General features: G+C 49.1%; 1 protein-coding gene across 1 annotated transcript; it reads left to right on the top strand.

Annotated features, from left to right (window-relative positions):
- The first annotated feature begins 9430 nt into the window (after positions 1 to 9430).
- Positions 9431 to 18181, top strand: NODAL (nodal growth differentiation factor). The gene is made up of 3 exons (XM_003409312.4): positions 9431 to 9626; positions 14845 to 15542; positions 17096 to 18181. Exons 1-3 carry the CDS (start codon positions 9431 to 9433, stop codon positions 17246 to 17248), a joined length of 1047 nt encoding a protein of 348 aa, XP_003409360.1. The 3' UTR covers positions 17249 to 18181.
- The last annotated feature ends 4277 nt before the right edge of the window (positions 18182 to 22458 follow it).

Below are 22458 nucleotides of genomic sequence, written 5' to 3'. Positions count from 1 at the left end.
ACAAACTCGTTGCCATCAAGTCAATCATAGCGACCTTATAGGACAGAGAAGAACTTCCCCACGGGGTTTCCAAGAAGAGGCTAGTGGATTCAAACTGCTGACCTTTTTGATTAGGAGCCAAGCTCTTAAGCACTGCACGACCAGGGCTCCTCTACACCTTTAAAACCCAAAAACCTAATGCCGTCGAGTCGATTCTGACTCATCTACACCTTTAAAAAAAAAAAAAAAAAAACACCTTTAGTGAGGTTTAATTGATACACCTCAATGTTTTTTATTTGAATAACTGAAAATATTTAAAGTGTGCAATTCGGTAAGCTTGGACGTATGTACACAACCATCACCAAAATCAAGATAACGAACGTATTTATTACCCCAACATCTTCCTAGTGTCCCTCTGTGATCTCTTCCTCTCCCCCCAGGCAACCACTGATCTGCTTTCGGTCTCTATACATTAGTTTGCATTTTCTAGAATTTTATATAAATGAAATCATACAGCATGTGTTATTTTTTGCCAGGCTTCTTTCACTCAGCCTCATTATTTTGGGAGTCATTCTTGTTTCATGTGTCAATAGCTCATTTATTTTTATTGCCAACTAATATTCTAATGTATGGATAGACCACAATTTGTTTATCCATTCACCAGCTGATGGACATTTGGGCTGTTTTGAGTTGTGAATAATATGTTTTTAATTGCAATGTTTTTTTCAAGATGACAAATGTTGACAGAAACAAAAATGTATTCTTTAAAATTCATGAAACTAAGTGTAAAAATTAAATAAGCTTTCAAAGAATTTTTTTGTAAATTTCTATACAAAAATTTTATAGAAATTTTTTACTTTCAACTTCACTTTATACTTCTGAAGTTCTTTAAGCTTAAAATTGTCGTAAAAAGTGCACTAAGACTTTGGGACACTCTTTTTGGGAAACATTTAAAAATCTTTTAATACAATGTCAGCAGCAGTATATGATTGTCATGGATTGAATTACATCCCCTTAAAAATGTGTGTATCAACTTGGTTAGGCCATGGTTCCTGGTATTGTATGATTGTCCTCCACTTTGTGATTGTAATTTTATGTTGAGAGGATTAGGGTGGGATTGTAACACCACCCTTATGCAGGTCACCTCCCTGATCCAAGGTAAAGAGAGTTTACCTGGGGTGTGGCCTGCACAAACTTTTCTCTCTCAAGAGATAAAGGGAAAGGGATACAAGTGTAGTTGGGGACCTCATACCACCAAGACAGCTTTGCTGGGAGCAGCGCGCATCCTTTGGACCCGGGGTCCCTCCATGAAGAAGCTCCTAGTCTCGGGGAACATTGATGAGAAGGCTGACAGGGAGAGAAAAACATTCCCCTGGAGCTGACACCTTGAATTTGGACTTGTAACCTACTAGACTGTGAGAAAATAAATTCGTCTTCATTGAAAACCATCCACTTGTGGTATGGCAGCATTAGATGACCAAGGCAATGGTCATGTTAATTTTATTATATCCTTTTTAGGAATATTTTGCCAATTTTGATTTATCTGTTGCCTTCCTCTTTCCCTCCCACCCTTGAATTTTGGGTTGGAAAGATAGAGTACTTCCAAGCAAATCCCAAACATTTTTTCATTTCACTCATAAATATTTTTTATACATCTCTAATAAAAAAAATATAAGGATAATTTGTTTTTAAATTTTGTTATTGTGGTAAAAATATATATAACAACACACTTGCCAGTTCAAGAAATTTTACATGTACAATTCCATGACACTGATGACATTCATCACGTTGTGAAGCCATCACCACCATCCGTTTCCAAGTTATTCCACCACTGTTAACAGAAGGAAACCCTGGTGGCTCAGCGGCTAAGTGCTACAACTGCTAACCAAAAGGTCGGCAGTTTGAATCTTCCAGGCGCTCCTTGGAAACCCTACAGGGCAGTTCTACTCTGTCCTATAGGGTTGCTATGAGTTGGAATTGACTTGATAGCAATTTTTTTTTTTTTTTATGTAATTAACAGAAACTCAGTGCCCCCTGAGGGGACACACTTTATTTTTTATAAAAGCCCTCTGTGATTATTATGATCAAGCAACTTCGGGAGACACTGAGCTGATACTGCCTGTAAATCTCTTAGCACAGTCAGTACCCAGCACACAGGCCCCCTGTGCTCATGAGTCCGCGCGCGCGCGCGCACACACACACACACACACACACACACAGAGCCTTTCTCTCAGCCCCAGGCTCAACTGGGTCATTAAACTCCTGTTCAACTTCAGCACTAGTGACCCCTGGTGGAGAGGAAATGGGGAGGTGGGAGGCAGGAGGCAAACGTGGCTGGCCTGTGGGAATGTCTGAGAAGCTTCTGAGGTGGGAGGAGAGGGCATCCTCCTGGTGGTCTCTTTGTTTGTTTCACAAGACACTCCCATTCCGCGGGGTTCCCAGGGCGGGTTGAGCCTTCACCTCCTGACCCTGTGGGAAGCCCAGCAAGTCGGGCCTTGGACTCCACCCAGGGGGCCTGGGAGAAGAGCCTCTCCACATGAGCTGGAGGCAGCATGAAATTCAGAGTCGGAGGGCCCTGGCCTGTATCGCTGTGTGATGTTGGGCCCGGCACCCTCTTGAGGATGGTACCAGCCCTGCTTCCGCAACCCAGCTCCAGCAAGGGTTGTGGGAGAGATCAGAGGTGGGGGACGGCATAAGTGAACACACAGAAGGCGCAACAGCGTGAATCACGTTCATTGGGAATCAGGAGCACTAAGCATTGTCTTGCCGATGTCAAGACACCCAGCATTTATTATCCACTGTGTACCCCAGTATGTGCTTAATGTGCTTAAGAGAACAAGGTAGAAAGCCTTGAAGCCAGAGGATGCTGGTGACTCCAGGGCTTATGGCCTTTTGGTGGCCACAGGACCAAGAATTGTCTCCACAATCCTTGCTTTCTTACCTCTGTGTCCCCTGGTCCAGAGACTGGGTTAAATGCATTCATTCAACAAATATTTATTGAGTACCTGCATGTGTTAAGAACAGAGCTAAGCCCTGATACAGCGATGAACTAGACAGACAGGGGATCTAGCTTATATTCTAGTGCTGGGAGGGGGGGACAGACAAAAAGAGAAGTAAACAGTACTAAACAAAACAAGTTAGTTTCCGATTGTAGAAGTGCCACGGAGGAAATGAACAGGGTGATGTGGCAGAGTGCAGGGGGTCGATTAAATGGGATCATTCGGGAAAGGGCTGTTTGAACAAGGACTATGTTGGGACATGGTAGCGTCAGGTCTAAGTTCTGAAGCCAGAATGACTTAGGGTCTGTCACAGCTTTACCACTTGCCAGGTGCTCCACATTGGGCAAGCTGCCTCAGTTACCTCACCTGTAACATGGAAGTAAGTATTCAATCTGCTTCTTAGGATTGATAAAAACCCAGAAAATAGGAGGGGTAAATTAAATCATGTGAGTGCATTATGGCAAGGACTTGTAAATGATAGGTTATTTTCATCTCATGCAGCCTGGGCCAGGTACCCATAAAAACCAGTTGCCATCGAGTTGACTCAGAGAAGAACTATTGTGTCCGAGCAGAACTGTGCTCCACAGGGTTTTCAATGGCTGATTTTTCATAAGTAGATCACCAGGTCCTTCTTCCGAGGCACCTCTGGGTGGATTCAAACTTCCGATCTTCCAGTTAGCCGCTGAGTGCATTAACTGTTGGTACCCACAATCCATGGCTTAGCTCCTACACAACAAGGGCAATGAGGTGGGCCCCACCCAAACACTCTTAAGTCTGTGTTTCCCAACTGATTCTAGAGTGCCTTTCTCCCAACCAGCATACAACAGGGGTCTCAAACTCATCTGTGTTTAGGGCCTGAAAATTGGGTGTAACAAATTAAGGTGTGATGGGGACTGTGGCACATTTTAGAGAACAGACCCTGCCTGAGGGAAACAGTTACTGTTCAGCTTTGGGAACATTTGCCACATTGAAATGAGGGCCAGACATTACCATTTCTCAAATGAAGCAAAAAAAGTTGTGCAAAATCTCAAGAATGTTCATTGTTGGCAACTTAAATAAAATCTTTTCAAAACACTGTGGGGAGGAGGGTGGAGGCAGACAAAACACTGCTATCAGCCAAGGCTGGCTACAGGCATGGTTTGTAGCCTCTGTTTGCCAAGTGCTCACTGAGTGCCAGTCCTTTGAAAAACAGAGCAAACAGGGCCCAGGCTTCCTGGTGGAAAGTCCCAGCTGAGCTTAGACAGTACCTCTCACCTCTAGGTGCCAGCCTGCAAGGCCAGCAGTGCAGCCTAACAGAAAGGGAAGGCATGTACTGAGGGTGGAAGCAACGAGCCTTTGCTTAGACCCGCCTCTACCATGTACATGATCCGATTTATTTATTGCAGCTGCCAATCGTAGCAAGCAGGGGGTGGTTAGAAACCAGAGACTGGGGCTCTGGAGAGAAATGAGTCAGGAGTCATCCCTGCTTCCAAAGAGCTCACAGTCTGTGGCGGTCACCCAAGCTAGTGTGGACAGCTGCGCTAGGAAGCTTACTCAAAAGAGGGCTCTGCTGAATTGCTGCGGGGAGCTAGTGAAGGGCTTGTAGAGGAGGTGACTTTTTAACCTTTGTCTTGATAGATGAGTGACAGTTTACCAGGGGGAGAAAGTGGAAATGGCAGGAGGCTGGAGACAGAGGAAAGAGAACGTGAAAAGCAAGCGTGGGATAGGAGCCTGCTTCAGGACTATAGGGTTCATCCAATCACTTGGCAAACTTATTGACAGCTTCGTATCAGGCACTGTGCTAGGCGCTGGCTGTTGATGTTGTTAGCTGCCGTCCAGCGAGCCCCCCGTTCATGGCAACCACATGCACAAGGTAACGAAACACTGCCTGGTCCTGTGCCATCCCCATGATCAGCTGCAGATCAGACTGTTATGATCCGTAGGGTTTTCATTAACTCATTTTCAGAAGTAGATTGCCAGGCCTTTCTTCCCAGTCCATCTCAGACTAGTTCTGCCGAACCCTACTCCACATGATAGCAACACATAACCTCCACTGCCAGATGGGCGGTGGTTGCACGTGCGGTGCACTGGTCAGGAATCAAGTCTGGTCTCCCACGTCGAAGGTGAGATTTCTACCACTAAACCACCAATGCCCCATGCTAGGCACTGGAGGGGTATAAGAAAGCAGATGCCCTCTGCCATCTCAAAGCTTATGTTGTTTCATTTCTCTGCACCTGAGTCTCCTCGTCTCCGAAGTGCCTTGCAAGCCTCACAGAGCTTCAGCGGGGGCGAATAGGATGACATAAGCTAACATACTCAATGTGATGCCTGGCTGATAGGAAATGCTCGTTAAATATGTGCACAATTGAAATGCCTTTCTTCCCTGACTCCCTGAGAACCCACTCTCTGTAGATACCACTGAGTTAACCTGCCATAGACCCACGTTTACTACTTACAACACCCCTATCAAGTAGATACTGATTTATCTCCATTTTATAGCTGAGGAAGCAGACACTTCGAGATGGGATATACACAGGTGGCAAGTGTTGGGGAAGGACCCCAGGCAGCCGGACCTCAGAGTCCATGCACTGAACCACACGCTGTGGCTCATGTCAAAGGAGGGTCCCAAATGGCCCGACAGAAAGCAGTCGAGAACTGTGAGGGACTTTGCCCCCCACTGTCCAGCCAGCTGGGATGGCCCTCAAAGGTTATCTCCCAGGTCAGGTAATCTGTCGGTCAGTCTGTCTGGGCCAGGGCAATCTGGAAGGTGCTATTCCCCTTGGGAAGAGGGCACTTCTGGACCTTCTTACAGGAAGCAGATCCTGGACTAATTAATGTCCCTAGAAAATGAGAAGGACGACTATTAGCCTCTGTCCCGGAGAGACTACAGAGATTCCGGTTCTTCCAGGATCCCAGAGCCGGAGAAGGTTCTCCAGAGGTGGACAGCCTCCGTCAGACAGTCCTTCTTGTAGTAAGACAGCCATTCCAGGCCCCCACTCAGCTCTGGCCCAATACACATCAGAAAGGAGCTCTGTCTGCCAGCTGCCGGACCCTGGGAAAGGCAGGATTTTATTTGAGAGAGTTAAAGTCTTAGTATAAGAAACCTTTTCACCCTCTCATCTATGGGGAAGCAACAGGAGCCAAAAGCACGAGTCTGTCCTGCACGCATCGGCTGTTCCCACTTGTAAATGCATGGCCTTGAGCTGGTCGCCTTCTTATTTTCTCTAAGCCTCTGTCTTCTCATCTCTGAAGCAGGATGATGGTGTGATCAATGCAGTGATTAGAGTGGCTGGTGTATTAGGTGCTCCATAAATGTTAGCTGTGGTTATCATCATTTGTTTCAATTTAACAAACATTTATTGAGCACCTACTACAGGCCACGTAGTGCAATTGACATAGGGTGAATAAAACCTTTATCCTTAATCTCAAGAAGCTTCTGGCCCAGTAAGGAAAGTAGACTTATCGTCCCTTCCGCTACCCTGGTTAATCTTGGTGGACAGGCTGCTCTGTTTAAACAGAGAACACCTGAATTCTAGGAGACCTTGCCATTCGGGAGATCTGAGTTTCAAAATTGACCCCACCCAGGCTGACTTTCTTGAGCTGTCTGCACTGCCCTTGTGTTGCCATTCTTGGTTCCCCTGTCCTTGTCAAGGGCTCCCACAGCACTGACAATCTATCATTGTTTTATTTATATGGGCATAATCGGGGGAGGGTGTCTCTGGCCTCTGGAAATAGGTCTTATGCTGGGAGCTGAGGCTGACAACCCTGAGCCCTCCAGCCAGCAAGCCCCCAGACTAGGGAAGTCAGATGACAAACAGAGAGCACCCATAGTAATACCCACATGCGTAATGCCTGCAGTCCCTGGGTAAGAACGGTTATCTTGCTCAGCCACTAATTGAAAGGTTGGCAGTTCAAAGCTACCCAGAGGCATCTCGGAAGAAAGGCCTGGTGGTTTACTTCCAAAAAACCAGCACTGAAAATCTCTGGAGCCCAGTTCTACTCTGATACACGTGGGGTCACCATGAGTCAGAATTAACTTGAGCGCAATTTTTTTTTTTATATATAACGTTTTACAATTACATAATGTCTGAGAGCTTGCAATGCGTTTTTACCTTCATTTCACTTCATCTGCATGGGAGGAGGTACCCTCAGCCACGTCTGTCTGCTTTTTACAGTGGCAAATACATACGTAACAAAACATTCGCCATTTCAACATTTTTCACATGTACAATTTTGTGACATGAATTACTTTCATCACGTTGTACCACCATGCCAGCCGTTATACAGACAAGGAAACTGGACCAGAGAGGTGGTTTATGAACTTCAGGTAGAACCACGGCCACCCAGGTTCCCAAAGTTGTCTGCTAAGAATCATTGGGGCATTTGTCAAATATACAGATTCCCAAGCCCTCCCTCCGAATTCTAATTCTGAAGCTTTGGGTTGGGACTCAGGAATCAATAGCTTAACAAATATCCCCCCCGAAACCAAACCAAACCGATTTTCATGGAGTTGATTCCGACTCATAGCAACCCTACAGGACAGAGTAAAACTGTCTCATAGAGTTTCCAAGGAGCACCTGGTGGATTCGAACTGCCGACCTTTTGATTAGCAGCCATAGCTCTTAACCACTACACTACCAGGGTTTCCAACAAACACCTCAGGTGATACTATTTATCTTCAGGTATGTCTGGAAACTGTGCCATTCACTGATCTATTTACACGACTAAGATTTTTTGGGTCCCAACTATGATATGCGTTATGGGGAGAGCTGGGATCAACAAGGCAGTCCCAGCTTTAAGGAGCTAACAGTCAGCTGAACAATAGATTATCTGAGGCCCCGTGGCTGGCAATGGGACTGCCACCCAGGTCTCTGGATTCCCAGGGGAGGCCCCTTCCTGCTGGGCGTGACAGCCTCCCCAGGGGACAAGGGTCTGGGGTTTCTTCTATTTTCTAACAGCTGCTCAGGTCTGATCCTGTGGTTCTTTTCAGCTGGAGCATCATATGAAGGGGTCAGGTTTGGGAAGCACTTAGCACTGCGCCTGACACAGAGTCCGTGCTTCGTAAATGTTAGCCAGCTGCTACTGTCCTTGTCAAGGAGCCCTGTTGGTGCAGTGGTTAAGTGCTGATGGTTCGAACCCACCAGCCACTCTAAGGGACAAAAGGCCTGGCCATTTCTCGCTAAAGATTACAACCTAGGAACCCCTAATGGGGCAGTTCTACTGTGTCCTATAGGACGATGAGTTGGAATTGACTGGAGGGCACTCAACAGCAATGTGTTTTTGTTTTTTTTTTGTGTGCCAGGGAAGGGCATGGGGGGTGGAGGAAGAGAAACAGCCCTCCTATGTTGAGGAAAACAGATCAGCCTAACACTGAGGCAGGGATTTACATTTCTTTAAAGGTAATCCCAGCCCTGCCCTGATTTTGCACCTGGAAGGGAGGTGGGCAAGGCTCGCTATTGTCACTATTCTGCAGATAAGGAAACCGGGGCCCAGGTCTCCTGTGGTCCTGCCATGGTGGGCAGGGGTTGCAGAACATGGACAACAGCTTTTTCCCTGAGATCCCTGGGGACGATGTGTCCCCAAGAAGGGGAGAGCCTGACCTCAGGGAGACTTTCACACCTAGGGGCCAGCATTACCCTGTCAGCTGTGCTCCAGCTTCTGCCAACACTTCCCTTTTCAGATGGCAAAGACAGTCCTGGGTACTCCTGCCCCATCTTCCCTGGGGAAGCACTTCAGTATTGAAAGCATGTTACTATGTCCTGGGAAACCCTGGTAGCATAGTAGTTAAGTGCTATGGCTGCTAACCAAAAGGTCGGCAGTTTGAATCCACAGACCCTCCTTGGAATCGACTAGATGGCAATGTGTATTATGTCCCCAGCGTGGAGCATGGGCCTTCACCTGGAGCTCACCTTCTTTGTCCAGCATCCTCCCAGGACCCAGCCTTTCCAAAGGCTGACTCTCCAGACAGGTAAGGCCAGGGGTGCTCCAGAGGCTGTCTGGACAATGTGGGGGGCTGTACAGCCAGGCTGGGCAACGCATCCCCCACATCCCCTACCTGCTCCTGATGAGGAACCCGTATGGAGGAAGGGCCAGGGGTTCCGGGTGAGACGGAGGTAGGGAAGCCACAATTTTGACCTGCGAGTTTGCCAGGGAAAAGTCTGCTCTGTCTCAGAACAAGGTCTCTAGTCCCTAAAGTAGCAGGGTTCCAGGGTGCTCTGGTGCCCACGCCGGGCACACCAGGAGCCCCAGAACCGGCCCTAGGACCTAACGCCTCCCCCAGTTCGCATCCTCGCCACCAGGCTCAGGTCTCACCGCCTCCAGCAGGGGGGCCCTTTCCACCGCCCCCCATGGAGCGTGGGGGGGGGCCTGCCATCTTAAAGCTTCCAGGGAGGGAGGCAGGACGGGGGCGGGGCGGCTACGGAGGCCTGGATATAAGGGGCGGAGGCGCAGCTCCCAGGTCCGGCCAGCCCACCATGCACGCCCACTGCGTGCTGTTGCTCCTCCTGCACGCCTGGGGGGCTCTGCTCCAGGCGGGCGCCGAGACGGGGGCCACTCTGCCGTTGCGTACGCTGGGGCAGCCCTCGTCGCCGTCCCCTCTGGCGTATATGCTGAGGCTTTACCGCGACCCGCTGCTCCGGGCCGACATCATCCGCAGCCTGCAGGCGCAAGGTAGGCTGCGCCACTCCAGCCCCGACGGCCCGGGACGCCCTGGGTCGGGCACGGCGGGGCCCTCCCGCTACGGCTGGACTCCGGATTCCGAAGGTCCTCTGGCTACGGCCCTACTGCGGATTCCGGAATTGCGCCGGAGCGGGTGGCGTCTGAGCTCCGTGGTGGGGCCCCGGCCGTCGAAGGGTCCAATTGCGCTGGTAGGGCGCGTCCAGGGACAGGGTGTTTCGGCGTCTGCGTTGGTTCGGGGTGCAGCATTGGTGGATGGAGGGGATCCATGGCCGAGGTAGGGAGCGGATTCTGGCGTCCTGGGTCTAGGTTCGGGGTGGGTAGAGCGCAGTGCTTTAGGGTGAGAGCCAGATTGTGTCATTCTTATCTGCGATCTTATTTACCTTACTTAAAACCTCCCAGTGCCTCAGTTTCCGCATCTGTAGAATAGGGGTAATAGTTCCTCCCTTATAAAACTGTTGAGAAGGCTAGACGGCAAAGTACATAAAACGCTTAGGTCCAAGTCGGTCGTATTATGTTTATTGTGTGTGCGTATGTATATGTATATACATACACACATACCGTGGTGGCGTGGTGGTTGAGAGCTACGGCTGTTAACCAAAATGTCGGCCGTTCGAATCCACCAGGCGCTCCTATGGGGCAGTTCTACTCGAGTTCGACTCGACAGCAACGGGTTTGATTTTTTTTTTTTATATGTATATAAAGCCTAACCCGTTGCCGTCGAGTCGATTCCGACTCATAGCGACCCTACAGGACAGTAGAACTGCCCCAAAGAGTTTCCAAGGAGCAGCTGGTGAATTCGAACTGCCGACGTTAACAGCCGTAGCTCTTAACCACTGCGCCACCAGTGTGCTCTCTCGCTCTCTATATGTATTTTTTGATGAGGGTGAGTGTGTTCTGGGACACGTTAGGAGTATCTCTGGCTGCAGGCGTGCTTTGAAACCCAAGTTCAGGCCTGTGACATCAGGGATTAGAGAGTAAGGGATCCGGAATTAGGGATGGGGGGGCCCGCCCGAAGTCGAGAACTGAGGCAACCTTGAGTTCTCGAGCCCGGGTTGGGGACGTGTCCACGTCCCGGGTGACAATGACACCAGGTTCGGGGCCTAGATTGGAGAGAGAGAGAGAGTGCGCGCGCACGCGCGCGCGCGTGTGCATCAGGGCCTAGGTCAGCCCGTTCTGGACATCCGGCACGGGCGTGCAGGTGGGTTCTGGGCACCCGGCGCGGGCATGCGTGTGGGTGCTGAGGAGAGGGAGTCCTGCCCCAGGGCCCCCTTTCCTTGTGCAATCCACATCCCGCCACCCAGGCAACCCCTGCCGCCCGCGCCTCCCCTGCCTCCGGGGGCCAGACGGCCCTCCCCCGGGTCGTGCGCAATCCACATCCGTTAATCTGATCGCCGGCCGCCCCTCGTGGCCTGGGGGCGGGGACTCCTACCTCCCCTGCCCTCCGCGTCTGGGGTCGGACGGCTGGTGACCCTCTCCAGAAGGGTCATCTGGGGACCAGCCCAGGCGGGGGACACCCTGGAGGCGGGGCAAAGAGAAAGTAGGTGGTGGGCTCTGGCCTTTCCACCAGAAAGCAGCCGGAGGTGGCATGGGGCAAGTGTGGGGGGGGGGCGGGGCGTGTAGCTTTTCCAGTTCACTTCCTCCTCCCGGAAAATTCCTTAAGGTTTGTGCAGTGATTCGACAGACCCTGAGTCTGGAAAACTGGGTTCTGGTTTTTCAAACCCTCAGCTTTTCTGGCTTCCTCTTTTCTTTCGGCTTCATTTATGAAGGGCAGCGAGCAGAGCCTGTCTGGAGTGTCCTACACCGGCTCCTTACTTCCCCTACTGGGTTTATTTGTAAGCTGCACCACCGCAGGGTGAAATGGGTCTTGGAATCAAAACAGCATTGAGTTTTCATTTCCATCTGTCATTGTTTAACTAGTTAATTTACCCTTCACCTTGGGCACCTGAGGAAACCGACTTCCTCTGCAAATGGTGATAACACGGGGCTGGGGGGGGGGCGTTTAAGGAGACAATGCTTGTAGAACACTTGGCACCAGGGAAGCAGTTAATGGGAATTACTCCGACACTTTATAATAACGTAGGGTGGGTGCTCAGGGTCATACCCCCACCCTCTTCCATAGTCCCTAATTCTTCCTCAGCCTCACTGCCCTGATAAGGGGAGGAGGTGTCAGGTGAGGGGAAGAAAACCCAAGCACATGAGCCGGAGAACTTCCTTCTTCTGAATTGGGAGGTGGGTCAAGGTATCCCTGTGTCCTGTGTCCTCAAATTTGCTTCAATGCATAGATGGCTTTCAGGGTGTCCATGAATCCCTTCCTTTTACCCCCCAAATCACATTTGTTGTACAAGTGGGTGGATCCATTTTTTTGCGGGGGGGGGGAGAGCATTCTTAGCTTGTATCAGGCATTGGTGACCCCCAAAAGATTAGGAACCCATACTCCTAAAATGGGCCCATGGGTGGTGTGAACGGTTTGCTCTCAGCTACTAACCAGAAGCTTGGTAGTTCAAACCCACCCAGCAGCACTGCAAAGGAAAGGCCTGGCAATCTGCTTCCATAAAGTTTATAGCCAAGAAAGCCCCATGGAGCTCAGTTCTACCGGGTAACACGTGAGGTCGCCAGGATTTGGCATTGACTCAAGAGCAACGGGTTTTACTCCTAAGAGGAACCACAGCTAGATCTAGGAGAACCTGCCAACCATGTGTCCCAGGGAGCCCACAGCAGGGGAGAAGGAGCCAGGTCATGGAATCATGGACTCTTCCAGCTGGAAGGAGCAGTTTTTGTCCTGCCCCTCCAGGCACACTGCCCATCCGGGTTACAGAGGACTTCACTCCCCTGCCCAGGCCCACCACTGCCTGGCCCGGCACCTTCACTTCTAACTTCTGAAGGTGGGGAGTGATGAGGAGGTGTTGGTGACAGCCAGCTTTTATTAAACTTTGGTTGTTGTGTTGGCGAAGCTCTTTACTTGCCTCCCTTATCTGTTAATGTGAGGCAGTCGTGGTTCAGTGGTAGAATTGTCACCTTCCATGCAGGTTCGATTCCTAGCCCGTGCGCCTTCATGCCCAGCTAGGGAGCTCAGCAGGCTTCAGCAGAACTTCCAAACTTAAGACAGCAGGACCTGGCAGCATTTTGTCCCTTGTGCATGGATGGGTTCACTCTTGAGTCGAGGCAGCTAACAACATCTCACTTAGTCCTCACAGTGGCCCTGAGAGATAGATGCTGTTTCCCTGTCCCTTTTACAGGCATGGAAACTGAGGCCCAATGTCAAACAGCTAGCAACTGGCAGAGCCAGAACTTGTACCATCACCATGAGACTCTAGGTCCCCTTGATCTGGAGTGCCTGCCTCTAAACGGCCATTTGCAGATACTTGAGATAAAATATTTTTAAAATCACTGCCCCCAGGCCTCCTGGGTCATGTGGCCAGGACTTGCTACATGTCCCACCTTTAGTAGCACCTAATGACCTACGTAATCCCCGGTGGCCAGGTGGTACTCCAATGGGTAATGGGTAATGCCACCTCCTCTCCCACACCTCTGGGAAGAGCTGCTAGTCAGGGGCGGTTATTCCCCCTGGAGTTGCTAACAAGGAGAGAAGTGGAAATTAAGTGAAAAGGACAGCTGGATTAGACTGGGAGGAGCTAGCTGCCAGGGAGCTGAAGCTGGGAGTTGTACCCTTATAATACAGGCTGGATTTTCCAGCAAAAGATGCTCTGTGAGACAAGAAAAAAAATGCTATGCAGTCTGCCCAGAGTGGACCTGAATTGGAGATCATCACTATCTCCAGGATCTTTCAAAAAAGGGTCCCAGACTCTCTTTTGATTTCTGAAGAAAACCCCCTGACTTTTATTTAGCAAGAATCCCTGGGTGGTGCAAACGGTTAACAAGCTCAACCTTGAAAACCCTGCGGAGCGCAATTCCGCTCAGACACACATGGAGTTGCCGTGATTGGGAGTCTAGTCGATGGCAACTGGGTTTTATTTAGCAATAAACCTTCAAACTTCCTTATTTCCCTTGGTCCTGGTGATAATGCAGAGATGGGTAGGGCATTACCATGCCCATTGCAAAGAAGAGGAAACTGGGTTTGAAAAAGTTTAAATGTCACTTTTACGTGACCTGAAAATCTATGAATGTGTGCTGTTCCCAAACATCAGACCAAATTAGTCCAAAAGTAAAATAAATGGAATGTGCTTTCCCACCCCTTTTCATCAAGCTTGGGTTTGGCATTCTTGGGTAAGTGGGGCGGGGGGTGGTTTATGTGATTGCTGGGTGCCAGCCCTAGATAGCTGTTAGGTGTGTATGAACGACCTGGGCAGGAAGGGGTGGGCGCCACGTGGAAACACAGGGAAGACCACTGGGTGGAAAACAGGTCTGTGCAGAATCCTGCCTAGCATGCCTTAGAAACCTATCTGTAAGGTTGCCAGAACATTCCTTAAGTTTCTGCCTGCCTTGTAAACTTGTGAGGGAGAGCATGGCTGTCTTTGACATCTATTGTCCATGCTTCTCTGAAAGCCCGAGCCTTTCCACAATACGAGTATCTACTTCAATATGCCTGTGAAACTAGGCCACCCTTTCTTATGAGAAAACAGTCTGGCGAAGGTAACTTGCTCCACAGGGTACGTGGAAGACTAGTGTTTAGGTTAGAGGGCTCAGGGCTGACCTTAGACCACATGTGTGAGGGGAGAGTGGAGAGGGTGAGATGGAAATCTTCACATTTTTACCAGTCTCTGGCAGCAGACTATCTTTGAGGGGGAGTGGCACAATAGTGATTTGGAGTTTGGGCTTTGGAGTTATGTAAATCCAGGTTTGGGAGTCTTGATGGCAACTGGGTTTTATTTAGCAATAAACCTTCAAACGCCTTTATTTCCCTTGGTCCTCATGTTAATGCAGAGATGGGTAGGGCATTACCATGCCCATTGCAAAGAGGAGGAAACTGGGTTTGAAAAAAATTTAAATGTCACTTTTACATGACCTGAAAATCGATGAATACGTACTATTCCCAAAAAACTCCCAAGGATGATAATACCTTGGGTAGGTAATTTAACCTCTCTGAGCCTCAGCTTCCTCATCTCTAAAATGGACTCAATAACATTACAACTTGTAAGACTGGCATGAGGAATAATACTGTCAGGGCTTGAGCGTGAACTATGATTTTCGAGGCTGGGAGAGCCACTCCTCATCCCCCATTCACCTTCTTTCCTGGCTTTCTCCCACCTAGATGTGGAGGTGGAGGGGCAGAAATGGACCTTTGCTTTTGACTTCTCCTTCCTGAGCCAAGAAGAGGATCTGGAGTGGGCTGAGCTTCGGCTGCAGCTGTCCAGCCCTGTGAACCTTCCCTCCGAGGCCCCGCTCTCCATTGAGATTTTCCACCAGCCAAAGCTGGATATGGAACAGGACCCAACCAGCTGCCAGGAGCGTCTTCGGATGGACCTATTCGCTGTCACTCCATCCCACGTCACCTTCTCCTCGGGCAGCATGGTCCTGGAGGTGACCAGGCCACTCTCCAAGTGGCTGAAGCACCCCAGGGAGCTGCAGGAGCAGATGGCCAGGCAGGCTGGGGAGTGTTGGCAGCGGTCACCGAGACCCCCCATCACCGACGTTCTGCTCATGCTCTACTCCAACCTCTCCCAGGAGCAGAGGCGGCTCGGTGGCTCCACGTTGCTGTGGGAGGCTGAGAGCTCCTGGCGGGCGCAGGAGGGACAGCTGTCCCAGGAGAGAAGCAGGCGGCACCGTCGACACCGCTTGCCAGATGGAAGCCAACTGTGTAGAAAGGTCAAGTTCCAGGTGGACTTCAACCAGATCGGATGGGGCTCCTGGATCATCTACCCCAAGCAGTACAATGCCTATCGCTGCGAGGGCGAGTGTCCCAACCCTGTCGGGGAGGAGTTTCATCCGACCAACCATGCATACATCCAGGTGTGATGCCAAGGCATGGGGGTGGGGGAGGCAGTAAGCTGTGGGGGCAGGGGGCAAGAAGTGGCCATACTGCTGGATCAGGTGGAATGCAACCTCAGCTTTGGTATTAAATCACTGTGTTCTTTCATAGTTATCTGAGCATCTACAATTTGCCAGTCCTGGGTTGGTACTAGGGATATGGAGATGACCAATCACAACATTCTCATAGAGCCTATAGTCCTGTCTCGTCATGTAGCCTTGAGCACACTGCTTCCCTGAGGCTTTTCCTTTTGTAAAATTAGGGGGCTGAACTAGAGGGTCTCAGGCTTCCTTGGCCCTAACACGCTAGGAAAGGAAGTTCAGAATCTGAGATCTGGGGAGAAGCAGGCCTGGGTTTGATTCCTACTTACTAGCTCTGTGATAGTAAGTCGCTCACTTTTCTAAGCCTTGGTTTCCCCACCTGTAAAATGGAGATGGCCATGCCATATTTCATAGGGGTGTCGTAGAGTTAAATGTGGTGGTGTGCATAAAGCATGTATAATGGCTGCCGGGTAGTAGTCATGTTTGAGGTTGTTATCTTTTCTAGGAGTCTCTTGAAATGGTGGCCACATTTATGGCACCATGGTTGGGATAATACTGGTCTAGCCCCTGTACTTTTGCTGCCTAAAACAGGAGTTAGCCACCCATTTCATAGGACCAGCCTAAGGTCTAGGAGATGGTGGAAGGAGAGGAACGCAAGGATGGATGAGTTAGGAAGGAGAATGAGGTAGAAGAATAGAGTGCCTCATGGTGGCCCTGATGTTACAAGTGATTTTGATCTTCCCTCAAAGGTCATATGGGACCAAATGTTTTTATTTATTTTAATCTCTGAAGCCTGGGATGAGCATCTCTTGAACCTGCAGTACATCCTGTGTGCCAAGCCGCAGGCTGGGTTCGGAGAGTCTGGGGAACATGCCCATGTGAGCTGAGCTCATGCAAGGGAAGTACAGGTGGGGGTCAGGGTCCTCAGAGGTCCTGTCCTGGGCAAAGGGCTTCTGAGCCTCAACTCACTTCACCAACCCACTTGCAGAATGATTAAACGGAACCATAGAAATCTAGATAATTCCAATCGCCAGCTCTGACACTGACCTAGAGAGACTTTGCTAAACCTCAGGGACATGGCCCAGGTCCAGAATGCCAAGGGGGTTGTTACTTTTCTCCTACTGACTTCATTTGCCCTTCTCTGGGCAACAGAGCAAATCCCACAAGAATTTCTTCCTAACTCCCTATGTGGTTTCATATTTCTGGAACTAAACCAGGGAGTTTCTGGGAATGGTTTGAAAATTGGTATTCACTCTAGACTACAAAATAGGAGAACATATGAGTTAGGTATGGCTCTACCCAGACACAAGTTAACTTTCTGAATTTTTCTGAAGTCTGTTTAAAAGCAAAGCAACTAAAGTTGATGATGTATTTATTAGTGTGCTGATTCCTTTACGAACAGTTGTCTTCTGTTTTTGCATCCAGACACTGATTTTCTCTTTTACTCTTTACCGTTGGCGTGTGAGTTGACCCTCCTCTCCTCCCTTTTACAGAGTCTGCTGAAACATTACCAGCCCCATCGAGTCCCTTCTACCTGCTGTGCCCCCGTGAAGACCAAGCCATTGAGTATGCTCTATGTGGAAAATGGCAGAGTCCTTCTAGACCATCATAAAGACATGATAGTGGAAGAATGTGGGTGCCTTTGAAGAGATCCTGAAGGGATGCTGGATTCACCTGTACCCTGGAAGGTTGGGAAACTCCTAGATGACACGATTACCATCTAATCCAATGAGGAGAAACAAAGAGGGCAAAAATTTTGCTCTGTTCACTAGAACTGAAGAGGAAGGGCTGCCCACTTTGTAAATGGAGGGATTCGTGAAGCAAATCCCACAAGAATTTCCTCATAAGTCTCTCTTCAGTGGAGTCTGGCTACAGACAGAGGCTGCTGTCAGGAAGAGAAGAGGAAGCTAGTGAGGGGGTTGCTGGGTTTTCTCTTTACTGAAGACAGTGGCGAGTGAAAGCACTAGTACAAGAGCTCTTTACTTTTTTTTTTTTTGGTCTCCCTGAAGTTGTGTGTAAAAGGTGAGGCACATATAATTTTTTTTTTGAGGTATGGGGACAAGGTCTACAGCTTTTATGTACTCCCAAGTTGACACCCCCTTCCCCCCCCACAAAAAAAAAAAGATTATCGCTCTTAAGTATCGAGTCTGTCTGCTCTCGCTGACCCAGGCTGGGTTGGGGGAGCCTCCATGTCTTTCTGGCTGTCCAGTGGCAGCCTGTTTGCCTTGTCCAGAGGCTCCCTCAAGTGGGTCTCTGCTCATGAGTTGCACAAACAATAAAGCCATTGTAGAGTTCTCCTAAGCCAGCTGGTGCCTTTGAAAGGAGAAGCAGGAACTCATCCAAGAGAACTGGTCGTGTTGGACAATAGAAACTGAAGCCTTTCAGGCGTTCCCTAGTCAGTTGGCTTGGGCAGACCCAACCTGAGTCTTTATTAAAGTCAGAGATTATTTTCCCCCAGTCTCTCAGTGTGTGCTGTTAATGAGGCCCCAAGCTTTCTGTCCAGCAGGGGTGAAGGCCCTGCCCTGGATGTCAGGAAAGACTTGGGTGATGGTTGCAGCTCAGCCACTGAGAAACTATGACGTCAGGTAAGCGATTTACTGCTCAGCTTCTTCCTGTTAAAGGAGGGATCCTATGGCATACCTGTGAAATGTTTGCTGGTGGGCTCAGAAGAGCCAAGAGATTGAAGCCAGGGCTGTCTACTGGACCTATCCCCATCGGCCTGCCTCTAAGGCTTCTAAAGCCTGCTAAGTCCAGCTCCAGCCATATCCCCTTTACCTAATCTTCATCAGCCCTTCTTGGGTGTCCATGGTTAAAGTGCTTGGCTACTAACCAAAAGGTAGGCAGTTCAGATTCACACAGAGGTACCTCAGAAGAAACGCCTGCAGATTACTTCTGAAAAGTCACAGCCATTGAAAACCCTATGGGACACAGTTCTGTTGACACACATGGGGTCATCATGAGTTGGAAATGACTCAATGGCAACTGATTTGGTTTTGGTTATCTTTTGTTGCTCAGGGTTCTAAAACGGGCTTAATTCCAGGTTCCACTTAGGAGGACAACAAAAGAGACTTGAGCTTTCTTGTAGGAAGCTCTGCCTACCACCCATGACCTGAGCGTTAAGAGTTCATCTCCTGGATGGAAGGACCCCAAAGGTAGCAATTCTGTTCTTATTGATGAACTCAGTGAGCATTGCCAAGGTAGGGGCTAGGGTTTTTTCGGGGGGGTGGGGGTGGGGGTTGGGAATGAGTCCACAATAAATGTACCCCCCCCACACCACGCTGCTTTCCCAGGAACCTCATCCACTTGTGTTTGAGCCTAGGAAAATGATGCCAGTTGTGTGGGAACCCCTGCTGAGTTTAGACATGACTCAACTACAGCCTTGGCTGAGTCAAGGTGGTAATCCTGGCCCAGGCAGGGGTTAGATTTGCTAGCCAGACCTGGGCTTGAGCAGCCTCGATTCTGTGATTCAGCAACAAAGCTGATTCAGCTGCTCATTTCCCGGACTAGAAGTTAGACCTGCCCAGGGTCTGCCTTGACCACAAACCAGAATCACAATAGGTTCCTACATCTGACTCTCCTTAGAGAACAGTAGAACCAGGGCAGCCTTGTGAGGTCAGCTGGTTGGATCCTCTTTCCAGAAGGAGAGCCGAGTGGACTGACCACACTGCTGGAAGTGGCAGAGCCAAGAGCTGAACTCAGTCTTTCAAGTCCCACAGGCACTGTTCCTAATAGCATGGAGAGGTTTTTGCTCTCTGCTTTGGGTCAAAGCCTTAGCCTTTGGAAACAAAGATTTGAACCCATTGAACTGAAGTTCTTGGCAGTGAAAACCCCATCCCAGGACCTTCAGAGCATCTTCTTTACTAAGTGGGTGCCCCAACATTTTTTATATGGCTGGGGCCAGGAAAGCTAAAGGTCAAGCTATTTGTGGCTACCGTTTGTGGGAGTGTTTAGAGTTAGCAGCAGCTCTATTGACTCCCAACACTCCCTGATGACAAGGCATTGCCTCAAACAAAGCAGAAGATGCAGGCGCAAAGTAATTAAACTCTATAGATGACATCCTCCTGACCCTCGCTGAAAGCTCCACATTTGGTGTGCCAGCAGCACTGCCACTCTGCTGCCTGGCCAGAGGGGTTTGGGGCAACGCCTACCTACCTGAGCCTAGCAGCACAGTTCCATGGCTCTGGACACGTGTGCTTGCTGAAGGCTTTGTAAATCAGAGAAAATGCTGCCTCTAGAACTGTGTCCTGCTCTAACCTGAGGCCAGGAAGGGTCTTTAACAGCTATTTTAACTTGGTCTCAAGGCAGAGGTCTACTGTCCCTTGAACAGTGCCAAGTCAGTAGTTGAGTGGGAAAAATTGAATGCATTCCTCTCCTTGGCTGGAAGTGGGTGGGCCAGGCAGTAGGTCAGAGTGGAGAAAAGGAAAGATAACATTAAGAGGAGAGAGGCAGAAACAGGGTACACAAGTGGCCATGACCTTCAAAGAGCACCATAGCCAAGGGTTATCTCCACTTTGAAAAGTCTTTAATTTTATTAGGAATAAAATCCTTATCCCTCTACCTTAAATTATCTTTGGGACAGAGTAAAGGATTACGAAAGTGCTTTCAAAACTATTCTGGCCCCACCTTCCCTTTAAGAGATTCTGTAGACTGGAGTCCCAGAGGTTCCATAACTAGGGACCTCTAGTCTGCTCCAGTCCCAGACTGGGGAAAAGACCCAACTCAATTACCTCTGGTTGCTCATGCCGACTAGGCTGTGCTGGAGTCCTTTACTCTTGACGTACCAGGCATTGGGCTAAAGTGCTTTACCTTACCTGGCCCTCACAACCACCTAAAACAGTGACCCTTAGGGTCACTATGAGTGGCAATCGACTCGACAGCACTGGGTTTTTGGATTTGGTTAAGGCCATTTCAGAGGAGACTGAGGCTTAGAGATTAAATAAGCTGTTCAAGCTAACCCAAGTTCAAGCCTGGCTGACTCTAAAGGCTGTGCCCTGAACTTCTATACTATCCTGTTGAGAAAACACTTCAAGGCGTTTTATTCTGTGGACCAGTTCACAAAATCCAAAACATGAAAGGGCGAAATTCTCATTACACCAACACGTGAGACTTGCTGGATTAACAACAGGGAGGGATCTGACACTTATGCAGCACGGCCTCATTTCTTCTTAGACCTAAGATGTGGTGGATGTCTAACAAGTGCTCTGGGGGATGGAGGCAGCCCCCTTCAGAAAAAAGGAAAGGCCGTCGCTGAGGCCTCAATGCTGGGACCTAGAAAGGACTTGGTGCACATATTCAGCAGCATGCACACCTCACCTCCCAGCTCCTGAGCACAGGACCAGGTTCTTGCTCCTTGAGAAGGGTCACATCATTTCCTTGCACATACAGATCAGAATGACAAGGCAGGTGCTCCGGAAGTATTGAGTAGAGCTGAAACAAAGGCCAATTACCTTAGTCCAGCTCCCTCATCAGTCAATTCCCAAAACGTGAAACAACCCTCAGTAGGAATTTACCTAAAAAAAATCTTAATTAAAACACAAATTTGAACTCAAGATCTTTATTGATTTAACTGTAACAGCAACCATTGGTGAGAATTTAACTTTTTTCTTAATTTCCAAACAACTTGCTGGTTTTGAAGGACAGTTAAAACACAGACTGATCAGGAAATCACTCAGGACTGCCTCAAGGACTGCACGATGCCCTCTGCTATCCATCCACAACGGTGAAGTGGATGGGAGGGGTGAAGGGATGACCACACTGGGGAGATGCAGAGAAGACCAAGGGACGTACTGGCAGTCTCCGCTTTCCATTCAGAATGGATGGCGTGGGCCATTTGTGGCACCAAGACGAGGAAGGGCATTTTCTTTACAAAACATTTTAAAGATGCTCAAAATGGACACCTGAATACTTGAATGTCCTCTGGGTTCTCCAAGACACCTTCTTTAAGGTTTAACCCCTGGGTAGCAGAGGAAAGAGATGGGCCCCAATTTAGGTGAAGGAAAGGCACTGGCTCTCAGTACTGGGTGACATGGACGCGACCTCAGGAGGATGGCTCACCCACACAACTCGCCCATTACCACTACACTCACGTTCACCCCCCCACCACACACACTCCCATGGTTTCAAGTAAAAATTACCCTGGCCTGGGCTTGGATTTCTTTTCCTTTGAAGATTAAGGGGGTGAGGGGTACACTGGGGCTAAAATGGACATTCTGTGCTAGGTTCCTGGAACCCTCTAAGCTTGGGGTGCCCAGGAATTTTAAGTTTAAGCACCACCAAGAGCTCCCCTTGGAAACTTCCATGTGGCCAAATGATTATCAAGCATTGCAGCATCTCTGCCAGCCTCCCACCCTTAGAAAGGTGGCAGAGCAGGAGTTTAAGTCCCTAGGGATTTTGTCTCAGTAAGATTTCCACATGGCGTACGTGACATACAGTATAGTCTGCCAGGCCTGTGGGCAGAGGCTAAGCAAAGAGGAAATCACAGACCATCTACACAGGGACTCAAAAGACCTTCCCTAAATCTATGCTTTGAGAAATGGTACGAAATTCCAGGAGCAGCCTAGAGAAAGAAATTTAAATTCCAGAAGGTGGGAAAAGTGGATGATTAATTGGAAAAAGTGTGTACCAATTATCTTTACAACCATCAGCAAGAAACTATTCTGAGCTAGCCTCAAGGAAACACCAACATTAAACTGGAAAGCCTTTACTAAAACAGGAAACACCCCTGGAATATAAGCATTCTAAAGAACTGTGACCAACTGCATCAAAATCTTGATTTCATCTTTTATTAAAAGCAGAGGTAAAGAACTGGGGGAACTATGCCCCTTAAGAGTCCAGACATAAATTGACCTCCCAAAGA

Source organism: Loxodonta africana, chromosome 16 (genome assembly GCF_030014295.1).
Source record: "Loxodonta africana isolate mLoxAfr1 chromosome 16, mLoxAfr1.hap2, whole genome shotgun sequence".
Lineage (NCBI taxonomy): Eukaryota > Metazoa > Chordata > Mammalia > Proboscidea > Elephantidae > Loxodonta > Loxodonta africana.
This window is presented reverse-complemented; position numbering and strand designations above follow the sequence as displayed.